This window comes from Sparus aurata, chromosome 21 (assembly GCF_900880675.1).
Source record: "Sparus aurata chromosome 21, fSpaAur1.1, whole genome shotgun sequence".
Classification (NCBI taxonomy): Eukaryota; Metazoa; Chordata; class Actinopteri; order Spariformes; family Sparidae; genus Sparus; species Sparus aurata.
In genome coordinates this window covers 32,167,564-32,185,949 of record NC_044207.1, presented here as the reverse complement: position 1 = coordinate 32,185,949, position 18,386 = coordinate 32,167,564, and the positions used below count along the sequence as shown (strand labels likewise).

The 18,386-nt window shown below is 48.5% G+C and overlaps 1 protein-coding gene across 6 annotated transcripts in view; it reads right to left on the bottom strand.

Annotated features, from left to right (window-relative positions):
- rasal2 (RAS protein activator like 2) overlaps positions 1-18,386 on the bottom strand; it is a 57,544-nt gene that overhangs the window by 6,309 nt on the left and 32,849 nt on the right. For 5 of the 6 annotated variants that reach the window (XM_030403019.1, XM_030403020.1, XM_030403021.1 and 2 more), the window contains 9 exons: positions 17,017-17,120; positions 13,527-13,639; positions 6,018-6,171; positions 5,314-5,412; positions 4,639-5,193; positions 3,696-3,840; positions 1,740-1,884; positions 708-947; positions 424-625 (listed from right to left, as the gene is read on the bottom strand). In XM_030403019.1, the coding sequence (XP_030258879.1) occupies positions 424-625; positions 708-947; positions 1,740-1,884; positions 3,696-3,840; positions 4,639-5,193; positions 5,314-5,412; positions 6,018-6,171; positions 13,527-13,639; positions 17,017-17,120 (1,757 nt within the window). Of the gene's footprint in view, positions 1-423; positions 626-707; positions 948-1,739; positions 1,885-3,695; positions 3,841-4,638; positions 5,194-5,313; positions 5,413-6,017; positions 6,172-8,886; positions 9,151-13,526; positions 13,640-17,016; positions 17,121-18,386 lie in introns of those variants that run through there. The other variant, XM_030403024.1, reaches the window with a different exon arrangement.

Genomic DNA, 18,386 nt, shown 5'->3' with positions numbered 1-18,386 from the left:
GTTGTACTTAAGAATTTCCATTTTCTATTTCCAGGTAAGATTGTTGCAAACAAAACATCTGGAAACATCAGGACGTCTCAATTCACCCGCTAACAGCTGATCAACTGCAGTGACACAATGTAACTAAGTACATTTACTCAAGTATGCTCGTATTTCCATTTCCTGCTACCTTCCACTTCCACTCCATTGTGCTTTACTTGATTACTGTAGTTACTAGTTACTCAAAGTACATTCGTGGACAGATGTTGTGTTTAGGTGCAGCTGGAAAAATCAGACATCTGGATTTTAAGTATAATAAAGTGTTAAATGTCACATTTCTCTCTTAATAACGTCCCATTAACACATTAATAAAAACATGAAACTGTCAGTCAATTAGCATCTGTATCACTGCACACACACACACACACACACACACACACACACCTTGTCGAGCTGGGACACGACCTCCCACAGCAGAGCGTGCAGGACGGACAGCTCGCGGCCGAGGTCGATGTAACCCTCGAAGCCCGGCGTGTTGGACAGAGTCTCCGGGTTGGAGATCTCCGACAGGAAACGCATCATCCCCGCCCACTCGTGCTCCAGGAAGTCGTTCATGAAGGCCATGTACTCCTCTTTGTTCCCAAACCTGCAGACCACAGAGTTTAATGCTTTGGACCTAAATTTGATACTGTAACTGTGAAGATGAGACAAAAACAGTTTTCACTCACTTGGTGAAGTTGGCGAGGTTCTGGATGACCTTGGCGATGAGCGTGAGCGTCCGGGACGTGCGGTCGTCAGGATACTCCTGCATCAGGTAGAAGAGCGACGGCGACATGATGGCGGGACACAGAAACCTCAGGAAGAGCGAAGCGCTGATCAGACGCTTGCTGATGTCCTGCTGGTGGCCGCGAGCGACGCACTGCTGCTTCCAGGAAGCGAACACTTCCTTCAGCTCCCGAGGAAACACGCTGAGGACACAGGAGGGAGGAAGTGAGCGAGGGATCGGGTTTCTGCTGCTGCAGAGGAAACACTCAACCCCTTCTGAAGACATTTAATACGTCTGAGGGGAAAGAGGTTCAGTTTGTGTTGAAGGAAAGATCTTCACTCTGATTCACGCCTGAAACAAAACACTGCAACTCTGTTTCTCCTCATCCACACGAGGAGGGAAAATATTTGTCCTTATGTTGTAAAGTCAAAGTTAAAAACTGAAATATGAAATAAAAGAAAATCTGAAGTCAGAACAGAAGAGAACCGACTCCAAGACATCCTCCACTAACCTGAAAACATCTTTAATGAAGAAACGAAGCAGAGTTTAACAGCTTCATGACTTGTTGTGTTGTTGCCTCGTCCTGACAGCAGGGGGCAGAATCCTTCACACCGTGCAGCTCTACATTATGTTTTATGTTTTATCTTCATCAATAATCAAACTGCAGAGGTGGAGATCAACTGAAACGTCTGCACACGAGAACACGTGTTTGTGTTTCTGATCCTAAACTACACACATGATCTTTAGGAGACACATCGATCTCAACCTTTGGAAAATGGAACAATATAATATAATTTTAACAAAAACAAATGATCTTCTTAGTTTATTATCTGTTTATTTATATTCATCTGATCCATTTTTCTGCATACGTTGTGTTCTGCTGTTCGTGTGGTCGAGGTTTGTGCTTGTAACAGAGTATTCCTACAGTGTGGTGTCAGTACTTCTCCTGCAGGAGGTCTGAATACTTCAGGACTACTCGACTCTGCAGGCGTACCAGTAGGAGTTGATGATCTTGCAGAAAGCGAGCTCGCAGCACATCTTCAGGTTGCTCTGGTGTTCGGCCAGATCTCCCCCGGAGCAGCGGCTCGGATCCACCTCACAGTTCTCGTCCGACTCGTACAGAGCTTTAATGAACTCACCTGGAGACACAGACAGTCACGCTTCAATCAGTTTAACATCAAGACAAATGAGTTCATCCACTTCTTTATTAGTACAGACTGACTCTGCAACGACTGGTGAATGATTCATGATTGATCGCTGCCACAGTGAAGACAAACATACAAATGAAGCAGATTTAAAAGCCAACAGACACTTTAACTCCACATATCTTACTGTATGTTGGAGGTTTGAGATGTCACAACACTGACGGCTTCACACTGACATTACCTCACTCATTTATTTAAAGAACGCCAGCTTCATGATATCTGATGTAAAATCTGTCTGTCGTCTGTTTGAATGTTTGCTGTTATTCACGTAATAAAGTGAAATCGAATCATCTGTTCTCCTAACTGAGGCTGTTCAGACGCTGTGAACACACGCGGTGGATCTGCTGTGTGATGTCATGTAAAGTTCTCAGCCTGACGCTCCGACATGAAACAGCTCGAGTACGAGACGTTCACACCAACAACTGGACCTACGATGGCGACAGCACGGAACGATATCTTTCACTTTCAGAGCGATTTGATGAACGACAGAAACACCGACAGCCAATCAGAATCATCCGAGTCTACAGAGACCACTCCAGTGATTATAGCATCAGTTTTACCTGAAGCGACCTTTTAATCTCTGCTGGCGTTTTAGATGCTTCTCTCTGATATTCATACAACTCATTTAATGTATATCAGGCTTTTGAACCCACCTGTGTGATAATTAACAAACAGAACAGAATAAATAATGAAACGTTCTGTTAGACAAACTGGATTTCTAAACTCTGACACGTCATTAAGTTTTAACGAGCCAGCTCAACACGTTCGATAATATCAGCCTGTCAGAATAAAGTACCTGCTGTGTTAGCTAACACGCGGCAGGAAGTCGCTCCTCACAAGTATTTCGTCTATTTTCAGATGTGAACCTTTAAATAAATTATTTGTGGTTTGAACTCTGAAGTTTTGGTTCTAATAATAGTGTGCGAGGCTCTAACTCGCTGATGTTTACTGTTGGTGATGACAGCAGGTCTCTTGGGTCTGAGGCTGTTCTGCTTCTGTCACGTTCACAACACTTTAACTATTCTAGTCTTTTTGTTGCATCTCTGAATGTTTCAGAAACAGAGCAGAATCACTCTGAGGAGGAGGATGAAGATGATGCAGCAGAGTAAAGACACCATGTTTTCTAATTTTAACATTCAGAAGTCACTTTTAATCTAATTCCGGATCGACGTGATGACAAACTGAACACCGTCTGTAGAGAGAGAACCAACCTGAAAACAGATTCACAGAACCGATCACACGATAATTAACTGCTTTAAAAACCGTCTTTAATTCTGTGAATCAATCACTAGAATTTAATTTACCGTATTGACCCGAATATAGGACGAGGTTTTTTCGATGAAAATTATTATATATATTTTAATAAAATTATTACATATATTATAATTTAACGTTACATGACCAAACAAAAGTAACGTACTAACTAGGGCTGTAGTGATACACTAATCTCACGATACACAGGTACTACCACTTCCTGTTTGGGACGACGCGCCGACACAAATTATTCATGTTGACAAATTTATGTCATCGATTACGTCGACTACATCGACGCGTCGTCCCAGCCCTAGTCTACAGGTACGTCTGCAGGCGTGACGCGGGTACATCTACAGGTGTAACGTGGGTATCTCTACAGGTGTGACACAGACGTCTACAGGCTTGACACAGGTATGCCTACAGGTGTGAAACTGGTGTGTATACAGGTGTATATAGAGGTGTTAAACAGGTGGGAATGAGCTGAGACTCACCGAGTGCATCGTGCAGGTATTTCTGTCCGACCAGCTTCAGATATTCCTCGATGGCTTTGGTAGCCAGCGTGTTCTCCCTGAAGATCAGGACGTCGTGGTCGGCACAGCGGTCCACCTCTGCCATCACCAGGTCTGTCAGGAAGTCCTGAACAGGAGGAGGAAGAGGAAGAGGAAGAGGAGGAGGTGAGTGTGTGAAGGCCCACTGAGAGTCAGAGATGTCACCGTCACATAATGTGGAATGATCAGAACTCAAAGTATTTCACTTTTTATCTTCATTACTTTTATTTATTTATTTCAGCTGCTGATTATTTCATGAACAAAATGAGATCTGAGGAGCAGTTTTGTTTGATGAATAATTCTGACAGATGTTCAAAGATGATCAGTGATGCATACGGCATGTTTCATCTCTGCTGAGCCGACTGGACCTTTATTATCTCAACTTCATTAAAACACGCTGGTTAAAGTTCATTATCTTCATTGCTTCTGACTGACTGAGCCGTGTCTGTGACTCAGGAGTTTTCTGGACTTCTTTAACTTCTCACCACTGGAACACTTCGTTAATGAAGCCTTAAAGAGAGCAGAGAATAATCTGAGCTGTCGGTCCGTTGGGAGCTTCTATCAGTGAAACGCAGCAGAGCTGAGATGAATCATACCGAGGAGAAAATATATAAATGTATTTACATCAAAACGCATTTTAAAGAGACATTTTCTAGAAGTAGTTATTATCATTTTCTTCTTGTCCAGAGTGAGATGACTGACATCACTCTCAGGTCTGCACATGTGGTTGACTATCGCACAGAGCCAGGCTAGCTGTTTCCTTCTGTTTCCAGTCTTTATGCTAAGCTAAGCTAAGCTAAGCTAAGCTAAGCTAAGCAGCTGCCTGTAGCGTCAGACTGACTGCAGTGCTATCAGTGAGCTGTCTGATTGGCTGCTGAGCTCTGACCTTCGCCCTCCCGGTGCTCTGCAGGATGTGCACGAGCGCGCACGCCATCTCCTCCTTGTTCTTGACGCTGATGACGGGCTCCAGCACCGAGCACAGCATGGTGTAGTTGTTGGTGACGAACTCAGCGAACTCCTTGTACTGCTCCATGGGCAGGATGGAGATGGTCTGGAAGCGGGACTTGATGCGGATCGACGGCCCGCCTCCTTTGGCCTTGCTGGTGGTGGGCGTGCTGACCGGGTACCACTTCTCCACGAACTGCCGGCCCGTCACGCCCGCCACCGGGATGTTGACCAGACCCACGTAGTTGTTCTTGTCCTTCTTCTTCTTCTTGTCCACGTCGCGGTAGATGTGCACGGTGATGCTGTGCATGGCGGGCAGGCTGGAGAAGTCGAAGTACTCGCCCCAGAACAGGCTGTCGTGGCGAGTCTTGCTGGTGGTTCTGGCGTACAGGACGTCATCCAGACACAGCTCGCAGAAATATTTCTTCTTAGGCGGCAGGTCTTTGGCTTCAATGATCCAAAGACGCAGCAGGTTCTCCGCCCGCCGACAGTTGTCCTGAAACACAAACTGCACTTAGAATATTTCTGTTTTATTCAAATTGTTAACTTGCATCAACCGTCAGCACGGCTTCGTCTGAATCAAACTTCCTCCTGAGCGTCGACAGACGTGTCTCACCTTGTTGGGCTGAATCGTCCTCCTCAGGTTTTCCATCCACTTGTCTCGCTCTGAGGCCGAAGTGCAGCTGAAACACTTGCTGCCGCCGGAGTACGTCACCTGACGGACCAGAGAGACACAAGGAGACATGACATCGGACCTGCAGTTCTTTCAAACAGCTGGTCACAGGAGGCAGTGACGTCCTCCTGCCAGCACACGTTATTGATCATGCCATCAGTTCTTTGATCACTTGTGGCTGTAAGTTGCAAGTGATAACAAATGTGTTTGATATCGATACGTTCAGATAGAGCTGAATGTTTAATCAATTGACCATCTACCAACAGCAGACAGATATTTGTTGATTTATTTATATTCCATGTGTCAGATTCTGTGCTCTGAGGTCGATAAAATCACTAAACTGTGAGCTGAGTGTTGGAACAGACACAAGTGTTTACAGCTACAACGATTAATCACCAACTACTTTCTTAATTGATTAATGTGTTCTTTTTAAAGAAGAGAAGTAATAACTCTCTGCTGCTTGTTAAAAGTGATATTTCTGGTTTCTTTCCTCTGAAGGTCAACTGAATATCTTTAAACTGTAAACTGATCAACAGTTCATCTGACATTTTAAAGATCAGTCAGCTTATCGATTACTAAAGAAAACAATCAACATTGAATTGGTGATGACAGTCGTGGTGAGTTGCAGCTGTGTGCAGTGAACTGACCTCGAAGCAGAACTCCTGTCCCAGGATGCTGCTGTGCAGAGGTTTAATGAACACGTCCTCCTCCATGCTCAGGTCCAGAGCCTCCACCGCGCTGCCCGGGCTCAGCAAAGACTCATGGGAGGTCGACTCCTTCAGCTTGGGGAGGCCTCGAGATCTGCAGCACAAAAAGGAAAATGTATAAAACAGATGAAAAGCAGGTGGAGTGTTTGCTGCCAGGGGGCGTCGCTGAGCACGACAGTTTTCAGGTACCAGAGCCGCCTGCTGTCGACGAGAAGCAGAGAGCAGCAATACCTACGAAAAACAAGCACAGAGCCAGGTGAGGGGAGATCCCCAGAGCATCCCTCTCCTCCGCCTCGACTCCCCCCTGCTCCCACCGTCCTCCCACCTCCACCTGGAGCACACGGCGGCAGCTCGAGCTGAGCGTTGCCTTTATCAAGCTTCTCTGTCGTCCAGCAGGACGTAAACAAGGTCCTGGGACGGCCAATCGCATCGGGCCTCCGGGAGCGTTTCTATAGTAACACCTGCACCAGGAGAGCAGGCGCTAGGCAGCGGAGCGTGACGCAGCGAGGAGCAAGGCAGCTGTTTAACTACAGACCAGCCTCAGGAGGGGAGGAGGTTAATGAGACGAGGTCAACGGACAGCTGCAGCTTTATCAGCAGCAGAAGAAGAAACTTTTAAAATATCTAACATCCACATCAAACTCTCCAGCTCTCTGAAAGAAGACCTCAGAGATGTGAGCTCCCTTCCTGTGACCGACCGTTTCAGGTGGAGCTTCAACTGGTAAAATACATAAAGTAACATAATACAGTGATAATAGAACGTTTATGTACAACAACTGCAGAGATTCAGTGTTTCAACATCATCTGCTGTGTTGTAAAAAGACATGTGTTTATATAAATGGTCAAATAAATTCAGATATACAAAATTAAACGCACCAAAAACACTAAAAATAAATGTAAGCATGAATAATTTGCCTTGTTTTCCTTATTAATTTACCTTTGTTTTAATTCCTTCCTTTGTAACTTTCCCATTGTTTCATCATCGTATTTATTAATTAATGATTCATATTTATAATTTACTAAGGTGTTTTTTCTGTACTTGAGCAAAGAGAAAGAATATAGAAAATAAATACAGAATGAAAACAATAAATAAAACATCTAACTTTAAAATGAAATACAGTAAATAAATGTACATGTCATTTATTTATTTATATATTTTTGGGGAAACTCAAGCACTGAAAAGGGGAAAATGAACCAAATATGAATATTTCTTTGTTTACTTTTGATTTTAGCGGCTTTAGTCCTCCACAGAACTTCTTCTACTGATTGTTTGAAACAACGCTGAGCTTCAGCTTTTCAGAAGGCTTTTTCATTTACTGTGTGTGTGTGTGTGTGTGTGTGTGTGTGTGTGTGTGTGTGTGTGTGAGTGTTTGTGTGTGTGTGTGTGTGAGTGTGTGTGTGCGTGTGTGTGCGTGCGTGTAATCCTCCTGCTGTGTCAGATGAGTTATGTAAACCCGGATTACTGGGTTGAGATCATCAGTGATGCTGCGACGACACCAGGCTCATTTCACTGACTGCTGTAAATACATCGACCAATCACGTCCAGAGGAAAGTAACTGAGTACATTTACAGCCCGACCGTGACATCATCAACAGTTTCTGTCCAGGAAAGAAAAGAACACATTTTTGATACAAAACATGTTCATGCGGGTCTATTTGTGGATTTTCTTTACTATAAGGTGGATTTGTTAAAACATGTCTGATCATGTGACCTGAAGCTGCAACGCTCTGTCGGCTAAACACACTGAGTGTGTGTGTGTGTGTGTGTGTGTGTGTGTGTTTCCATATCTGTGAGAACGAGCGGACAGAAGAATGAAAACCTTCAACAGAGTGAGCAGAGTTTCAGGAAGGGCTGGTCTCCTGCATCAGGATGGAAACATGATCCACTGACAGAGGAAGAGGAGGAGGAAGCACTTACTGAGCTCCGACCACACACACACACACACACACACACACACACACACACACACACACACACACACAGCATCTGAATATCTTTTCATTAACTACTTTGCTCTCAAAGACAAACAGTGAAGTGCTTCATCGCTGGTTTGCGGATTACTTTTCTTACACGACTGTCGCCATCTTTGTTTTGGGATCGAGTAGCGACCATATTTGGACAAGAGGGCGGAGCTAAGGACGCTGCAGTGTTATTATATCAGTGCAGACTGGCAGTGTAGTAGCATGCGTTGCTAACGTTAGCATATAAAGCTCCACTAGCTTCATGGAAATGAAGCATCAATGTTTTTATATCTCCACTAGATAAATGATGGAAGGCATCATGATAAAACCTGGGTTGCCACGGTAACGCCATTGACGACCACTGATTGTTCAATTTCAAAGGAGGAGAAGTAGTAACTGCCCCTTTAACTCTGATCTCAGGGGCAAAACGAGGGGAATGAGACTCAGCCTTTAACTGACGACGAGCTTCTCTGGAGTCGATGAAGTTTAGAAGTAGCCGCTGATTATTCCACCATGCATCGGTGGTGGGAAGTCAGCAACTCATCATCATGGATTTTCAGACTGTTTTGATATTGTTTGGTGATCTAGAATTGATTATTGATTAAAAACCATAAAAGGGATGAAGAAGCAGCTACATAACAACGACCCAGCCCATCTGACACAACCACAACCTGCTGAGCAGCGACGGGCGCACTGGATTCGTTAGCTGGTCCATTTGATGTTCTGATTCTAGAAGGTGATGAAAACATGAAACAACACGGACAAAAGCCCGAAACTAAACCTGTTCCATCACAGCAGAGACACCAGACACACACACACACACACACACACAAGCACACTCTGTCCTACCTGAACCTGAGAGTTTTGGAGATCTGAGCATTTCGAGCTCTCCGGAGCAGAGAAGACGACCCGTCCATCAGGACTTAGAGCTCAGAGCCGACTGAACGAGACAGAGGCTGTGTGTGTGTGTGTGTGCGTGTGTGTGTGTGTATAAAGCATTATCCTCCTGTCCAGCTGGCTGACATTCTGTCGACTATAAAGCTGCAGCCTCACTGCATCAGTCTCCCTCCACATGTGATCAGCTGCAGCTCCATCATTCAGAAACACAACAGACCCGCTCACCTCCGGCCTCCCCCGCTCACCTCCAGCCTCCCCGCACACCTCCGGCCTCCCCGCTCACCTCCTGCCTCCCCGCTCACCTCCACCTCCAGCACCTCCAGCCTCCCCGCCCACCTCCGGCCTCCCCGCTCACCTCCAGCCTCCCCGCCCACCTCCGGCCTCCCCGTTCACCTCCAGCCTCCCCGCTCACCTCCACCTCCAGCACCTCCAGCCTCCCCGCCCACCTCCGGCCTCCCCGTTCACCTCCAGCCTCCCCGCTCACCTCCACCTCCAGCACCTCCAGCCTCCCCGCTCACCTCCACCTCCAGCACCTCCAGCCTCCCCGCCCACCTCCGGCCTCCCCGCTCACCTCCGGCCTCCCCGTTCACCTCCAGCCTCCCGCTCACCTCCACCTCCAGCACCTCCAGCCTCCCCGCTCACCTCCACCTCCAGCCTCCCCGCCCACCTCCGGCCTCCCCGCTCACCTCCGGCCTCCCCGCCCACCTCCAGCCTCCGCTCACCTCCAGCCTCCCCGCTCACCTCCACCTGCAGCACCTCCAGCCTCCCCGCCCACCTCCGGCCTCCCCGCTCACCTCCAGCCTCCCCGCTCACCTCCACCTCCAGCACCTCCAGCCTCCCCGCTCACCTCCGGCCTCCCCGCCCCACCTCCAGCCTCCGCTCACCCCCGGCCTCCCCGCCCACCTCCAGCCTCCGCTCACCCCCGGCCTCCCCGCTCACCTCCAGCCTCCCCGCTCACCTCCACCTCCGCTCACCTCCGGCCTCCCAGCTCACCTCCGGCCTCCCCGCCCACCTCCGGCCTCCCAGCTCACCTCCGGCCTCCCCGCTCACCTCCGGCCTCCCCGCCCACCTCCGGCCTCCCAGCTCACCTCCAGCCTCCCCGCTCACCTCCACCTCCAGCACCTCCAGCCTCCCCGCCCACCTCCGGCCTCCCCGTTCACCTCCAGCCTCCCCGCTCACCTCCACCTCCAGCACCTCCAGCCTCCCCGCTCACCTCCGGCCTCCCCGCCCCACCTCCAGCCTCCGCTCACCCCCGGCCTCCCCGCCCACCTCCAGCCTCCGCTCACCCCCGGCCTCCCCGCTCACCTCCAGCCTCCCCGCTCACCTCCACCTCCAGCACCTCCAGCCTCCCCGCTCACCTCCACCTCCAGCACCTCCAGCCTCCCCGCCCACCTCCGGCCTCCCCGCTCACCTCCGGCCTCCCCGCCCACCTCCAGCCTCCGCTCACCTCCAGCCTCCCCGCTCACCTCCACCTCCAGCACCTCCAGCCTCCCCGCTCACCTCCACCTGCAGCACCTCCAGCCTCCCCGCCCACCTCCGGCCTCCCCGCTCACCTCCAGCCTCCCAGCTCACCTCCGGCCTCCCCGCTCACCTCCGGCCTCCCCGCTCACCTCCGGCCTCCCCCGCTCACCTCCGGCCTCCCCCGCTCACCTCCGACCTCCCCGCTCACCTCCGGCCTCCCAGCTCACCTCCGGCCTCCCCGCCCACCTCCAGCCTCCCCGCTCACCTCCAGCCTCCCCGCTCACCTCCACCTCCAGCACCTCCAGCCTCCCCGCTCACCTCCACCTCCAGCACCTCCAGCCTCCTCGCCCACCTCCAGCCTCCCGCTCACCTCCACCTCCAGCCTCCCCGCTCACCTCCACCTCCAGCACCTCCAGCCTCCCCGCTCACCTCCACCTCCAGCACCTCCAGCCTCCCCGCTCACCTCCACCTCCAGCACCTCCAGCCTCCCCGCCCACCTCCGGCCTCCCCGCTCACCTCCAGCCCTCCCCGCTCACCTCCACCTCCAGCACCTCCAGCCTCCCCGCTCACCTCCACCTCCGCTCACCTCCGGCCTCCCAGCTCACCTCCGGCCTCCCCGCTCACCTCCGGCCTCCCCGCTCACCTCCGGCCTCCCCGCCCACCTCCGGCCTCCCAGCTCACCTCCGGCCTCCCCGCTCACCTCCGGCCTCCCCGCCCACCTCCGGCCTCCAGCACCTCCAGCCTCCTCGCCCACCTCCAGCCTCCCCGCTCACCTCCACCTCCAGCACCTCCAGCCTCCCCGCTCACCTCCACCTCCAGCACCTCCAGCCTCCCCGCTCACCTCCACCTCCAGCACCTCCAGCCTCCCCGCTCATCTCCACCTCCAGCACCTCCAGCCTCCCCGCCCACCTCCGGCCTCCCCGCTCACCTCCAGCCTCCCCGCTCACCTCCACCTCCAGCACCTCCAGCCTCCCCGCTCACCTCCACCTCCGCTCACCTCCGGCCTCCCAGCTCACCTCCGGCCTCCCCGCCCACCTCCGGCCTCCCAGCTCACCTCCGGCCTCCCCGCTCACCTCCGGCCTCCCCGCCCACCTCCGGCCTCCCAGCTCACCTCCAGCCTCCCCGCTCACCTCCAGCCTCCCCGCTCACCTCACGGACTTATAAAAAACTTCTATTAAATACACAAGACCTTGTAAAATCACATAAAAAAAACAAACAAGTGATTACGAGCTGTAACTTAAATGTCCTGAGGCCAGTGAACAACAGGCTGAAGTGGCATCAAAGACAGAAACCTTGAAATAATAAGTTATGAGTCACTTCAACACATTCACATAGAGAGACTTCAGGTAAATTAAAATACTCCTTTGGTACAACAAAGTGAAAACTAGTGGAGATATAATAATAATAATAATAATAATAATAATGATAACAATCAGCAACAGTTGTTCAAATGAACAAATGTAATTGCTCGTCAGGGTCTCTGATGTTCTGGACAAGTTTCAACCCGATCTGTTAAAGAATAAGATGTTGGTGTTTAAGCGTTAACTTTAAGCGTTTTCTAACTTTGTGAAACCTATCGAGCCTGTTCTCCATCGGGTTTAGGAGCATTTAACGTTCCACCTTGTGATAGTTTGGTTTGTTGTACATAGATGATGTTATCTTGTTCTCTGTGTTTAGATAAAATACTCGTTATACGTCATTTCACAACTCCAAACACGTTTTTAAAGCACCACGATAAAGAAAGGACTCTTCCATCAACCAGTCACTAATCAACTTGTAAATATCAGGAGACAAAAAACATTTTGGTTCCTGTGATTCAAAACTCCAGGAGTCATTGTTTTCCAGGACTCTGGATTTATTTCAGGTGCTTCAGGTCACAAACCCAGTCGACAAAGAGCCGGAAAGAAAGTTTGTATTTTACAAACTAGTGCTGTCAAAAATATATAAATATCAATACTGAATCTCTGAGACTTCCCACAGTATCAATATTGACTCCAGCTGTGCTTTCTCTCTCTCTCACACACACACACACACACACACACACACCCACACACACACACACACACACACACACACACACACACACACACACACACACACACACACACACACGTCACTTTTACACACCAACAGAAACACAAACAGCGTCTGCAGAGTGAAAAACTGAGAAACAGCAGATGAGCAACAGGCAGAGAGGAGAGACAGACTTCCAGTAAAACCACCTCCAGTCAGTGCTGGGAAGGCTGGGCGGGTTAATGGAGGGAGGAAGAAGAGGAAGAGGAGGAGAAACCCACAACCTCCTTTAAAATACAGAGAAACAGGAGGAGCTAAGACATAAAGAAACCCTCCACAGTCTCTGTTACAGTTCTACTTCTTAACTGACAGACAGACAGTTGATTACTGGAGCAGAAACAGGAAATGAAGTTTAATATCTGAGCTGCTGAGTGTCATGAACAACATGAACTGACTGCAGACACATAAACAGCATATTCATCATGAACGTCTCACATATCTGAACCGGGTCACGACTGAACCTGGTTCAGACCTTAAAGGACCTCAAACACAGGTGATGAGGCCTCGACTGGTTCCTGTATCTGAGCTCTGGTTCATTACAGACTGATTCTGTGTTTTTGTGACTGGTTTCTTCTGAAGATGTTTAAACTCTCCTCACAGATATAAAGTTTCATGTCTCATGAAGAGCTGAGAGAAGGAACACTGATCATTGTTTCTATGAAGTGTATCTGTGGCTTCATTTACAGTCAGCACAGAGAAGAAGAGCGGCACATTTTCACGTCTAAGAAGCTGGAACCAGCGACATGTTTGACTTGTTTTCTGCCTCAGGAACAATTGATTAATATCAGAATAATTGGCAACTCATGTTCTTTTGATCGACTGAGCGCTGCAGCTCTGCATTCCCTCCAAAACTCTCAGATGGACAAAACAGCGAACACTGATTCAATCTCCTGACCGCCAACACCAGCCGAGCGACACAAACACACTCTTTACAATCAGCCGTCACACACAATCCAGACTGCTCCTGACTCAACAGAGCTGATGGGAGTGACGTCACCTCCTGCACTGTTCACACAGCTGTTAGCCATCAGATAACAGAAGGATCATAACTGGGTTACCTGTCAGCGTCAGCAGGCCGGAGCGACGGCAGTCTGAAGCTGGTGTTTCTGTCCAGTTTGGTCTGACTCTTCGTCCTCTTGATGGAGCCTTTGAGCCGTTTACTGAAAAACCCCTGAAAGATTCAAAAAGAGGACCGGAGATCAGAATCATGGAGACAGAAAGGTGTGTGATGAGGGTGAGGTCAGAGGAAACAGGAAGTCAGACTGATCTGGTTCACCCTCGTGTAGAGGAGGAAGAGGAGGAAGAGGAAACAGTGCGTCTTTCTACAGTCAGGAGATAAATAAACCACAAATATCCAGTGACTTTTATAAAATCTGGTAGTTTTCTGATGTGGAAACAGTAAACAAGAAGCAGTGACAGACTTCTAATGGAGGCAGACTTTCATCTCTTGAGGTTAAAAGTGAAAGTTAAAGATAAAATACGATGCGTGTCTTCACACGCGTACCCTCAAACAGAAAACAAACATTACATGGTGAAACAGTAACATTTGTTTCAGAGCAAGGTTGAGTTTTCTGAAACAACCAATATCACGTCAGGACTGGTGAGAACGGAGGAGCTGCTGTCTGTGTCTGTCTGTCTGTCATCACCACTGAGGACGAGACATTACGAGGACGAGTGAGCTCGACGCTGCTGAGAATGAGAAGTCTACCAACGTGGGACTGAAGCTGCTGTGTCCATCTGTCCACCTTCCAAATCCACCTTTAATAAAAGCCTTTATTAAAGGGTCCTTTAATAAAAACATTTAACCTCACAGACATCCAGCCATCATTTACTGTTTCCTCACACTCGTGTGGATTAATGAACACTGTGAGGCTGCAGTAAAGTTTAGAAAATATATAAAACAGAAGATTTCTGAAGTCTTAAAACGACTCGACCTGTTGTTGTGTTCTTACATTATCCCAAATGTTTCAACTCTGTCACATCACTGTTGAACTCCAGTGATCAATTAGTTGTTGAGCTAATCTCTGAAATAGAAAACAATAAAATTGAGTGATTGTGAGGATTTGCTGTTTTCCTTCGTCTTGTTTTACTTCCTGGTAAATGAACTATTTTAAAGATGTGATGTCACCTTTCACTCATTAATGAGACATAATGCAGATTAACTGATTCGTTCAGTGACAGGCTGGTCGTTCATCCTCAGCAGATCTTCAGATGAAACAAACCGATCAGGTGTTGTTGCCTGGGTTGCCATGACGACCAGGACACCAGCGTGAGCCCGGCTGCCTCCTGCAGGTCGAACACTGACATGGTCTACAGTGGACGGGGGATGATGAGTCAGCACTCTGTCAGCGCCGCAGGGTCACATGACTCCGCCCATCAAACCCTTCAGCTCGTCTTCACCGATCAGATCCTCACAGGAAGTGAGCGGCCTCATTTCCTGAGATATTAATATCCTCAAACACATCTCCGTCTCCCTGCTCACCCTCCTGTCCTCCCCCACCGACTCCCTCCAGGTTCACTGGTTCTGTTAATGCATCAGAATAAAGACCCGGCTCGTCCAGAATATCTGCACCACCTCCACCTCACAGGCTGATCACAGTTATTGATCAGGATTCAGTGTTTAAAGCAGAGGACTGACTGCTGGGTGCATGTATGATGCTGTCATCATCTCCCAGCATGCACCCTGTCTGTCTGTATTTACTGTATGAAGAAGAAGTCGTGTGAAGTCGGACTGGAGCTAAAAATACTGAGAAGCTTCGACACAAACTCTCTGCAGGATGTCACATTTCTACCAACATCAGCATCCAAACACACTCACAGACATTAAGTTCATGGTGTTAAAGGAACAGTTCACACAAAAATGTAGATTCAGTCAGTGAAGTGTGGTAGTCCACAGAACAGTTCTGGAGCTTCACAGTCAAACAGAGTTGCAGCGTTCTGCTGAACAACTGAAGCAGCTGAGACGTGATTTAAACATCAGATGTCTCCATCAGCTCGTCTGCTGTGATCTCAGTCACACAACCTGATCTCAGACCAGATTCACACCTTCAGTAACATGAAAGTCTTCACTGGAGCTACAAGTGTTTGCATGCACCCCGTCTGAGGTGGGTGCACACAGCAGGAGGTGCAGGTGGTGACGACAAGGACGCCAAACAGTCGACCAACATTTCAGCATTTTTCAGTGTGATCTGGATCTCCGGCCGTGTCTGTAACAACAAACTGGGCTCCATCTTTCCATCTTTGTCAGGACACCTCAGGACAATTCAAACCATTTCCATGGCAACCACAGAAAGGTATTTTAATTAGAACCATGATGTTTTCTAACGCTGACCGAGCGGTTTTTGCTCCGACACCTAACCAGAGCAAAACACAGTTCTGACATGAGAGAAAATGGAAAATTCAAAGTGAACAAAGATAAAGGTCAACATAAAGTCTTTACTTATCTGTGTTTTTGCAGAAATATACTTAGCTAACATGTATTGTGGAGATCGGTTTGTGTTCCCATCACATGAGATAAAGTCTCTGGACTGTAAGAAGCAGCAGAAACTCAAACTCTCCACGTCAGTCTGGACTCGTGGCCTCTTCACGACTGTACCATGTTTCTGATTCAATCACAGTCTGAGATACAGAAATCAAACGTTACCGCTAACAGCTGCAGACGATCCTCTCTGACCAGCGTTTGTAGTATTTATACCTCCTGTTTGTACTGGACGCAGTACTTCATGTTGCTGTCTGTACTTTTACACTGAATTAGATTAAAAACTGATTAAATCCACGCTCCATCTGTGTAAACTGTCATGTAAATGTTTCCATCTGATTATCAGCAGACTGCTAATGCACATAACCTGATTAAAAGAGCTGTAACTGATTACTGCAGGTAATCAGAGTACTGCTGCAGGCTTCATCATGTAGAAAACATCAATAAGTGAGTCTGAGCTGAACTATATTTAGCTGACAGATGAAACGTTTCATCTTCAGCTGTCAGGAGTCCAAACATGACTGAAGTGTTGAGATGGATATTTAACAGCTCTCAGAGGTCGTCAACACCAACATCTTAACCATCTGCTGCCGTGATGACAGTACAGTCTCATTCCCAGGACGTCAAATAGACACATGTTGGGTTGGTAAAGCGTCCCGAGCAGCAACAAAGAGAGAAAATCAGAAACTCTCTGCAGATACGAGACACTAACACGCCTTTTCTCCACATTCCAGTCTCCCTCTCTGTCTGTTTACGCCTTCTTACGGCTTTTACGTCTTTGTCTCGTCTCGCTGCGTCTGCCGTGCGTGATGTGCTCTGATTGGTCCACATCAGTCTGCTGATGCTGGGAAATAACAAGAATCCATAATTCAGCTCAGATGCATCAAACTAAAGTAACGAGGCTGTTCTGAAGCTGTGAGGAGGAGAAAGTTCACATGTAGAGAGGAGAAGTCACACAGATACTCAGGTAAAGTGGTGAAGGACACCTCAGACACACAGAATCTAAAATAGCATCACATGATAATTAAAACAAACACGTACTGATAATGTTGTCTGTTGTTTTTACTCACCGGCACTTTGAAAGGCGACGAGTTTGGATTGTCGACGGCGACGCTCTTCTCCGAACTCAGACCGGAGATGCTCCTCCTCCTCGGAGATCGCTCCGAAGACACTTCTGCAGAGACAAACGGAGAGTGTTAGATCAACCACAGCAGCCTCTTCCTCCTCTGTCACAATCATCATCATCATCAGCAGCAGCATCATCGGCGTAGCGCCAGACGGATGGAGGACGTGCTGATGACAGTCAAACACGGTGGAGGAGGTGGAGGAGACGTTTGTTTAATGACAGCTGTTTCCTGCTTCACCTACAGCAGGTGGAGACAAAACCAACGAGTTCTCGTTTCCAACAACACATCGACCACATCAGGCTCCTTTAAACACCTGAAGTCTGACTTTCATCAACCAAATGTGACAAATCAAGATTTCTCGGTTCAGAAAAACACAAATCTTTTCAAGAGATCACAAACCACCAATCGATTGATTATGTATGAACATATCTGTGTATCCACAGCCTGACGCGGCTTCACTCTCTCTGCAGGACTTCGTTATCAACCACAACTGCTGGATGTGGATCAGATTTTCCTTCATGACATCAAACCTGCAGTGTTTCTGTGCTGCTCTGATTATTTCTGCTGTCAGAGAAGTGTGTCAAGGACGGCAGGACAGACAGACGTACAGGTTCTAACCATCAGCAGCCTCTGCCCTGCTGCAGGCCGCTCAGCTCACCTCAGCTCAGTTAATATTCCTTCTTCTTACAGACATTCACCAGACAAACTTCCCTGACAGAACACAGAGACATGTGACTTCTGGATGGTGGCTGGTCCTGGTTTGAGTTGAGCCCAGTGAAAGGCCACGTCCTCAGAGCTGGCTCTCATCCAGCTGCATCGATTTTAAAGCTAATTTTAGCCCCTCTTACTTCCTCTCCAGCTAACTCAACAGCCATCTTGTCTGAGGTGCGTCTCTGGAGGCCCGAGCGGCTCTCGAACCAGCTCCTGAAAAACACCTTGGAGTCCGTGAACAGCTGCAGGGACGCTCCTGACGACGCCTCTGCAGACGGGAGGCTGAAAATAACCTCCGACAGCAGGCTGGTGACAGAGGATCTCCTGAGGTCCTCACACACTGGCAGCTAAATGAGAACCAGCTCTATTTCACATTATATCAAACTGGAGGACGTATGGATACGACTGTGGATTTCTGATGACGTGCAGCACTTTCAGACTGATCTTCTGAACACTTGTGGGCAGCAGAACATGTTGTCAACACAGCATCTGCCAGATTATCAGATTATAAAGCAGTGGATGCTAAAATATTAGCTAACAGCCTCCACATCCAGCAGACACAGAGCAACATGCAGCACGGACAGCTGCTGGTTCGGTCTCCA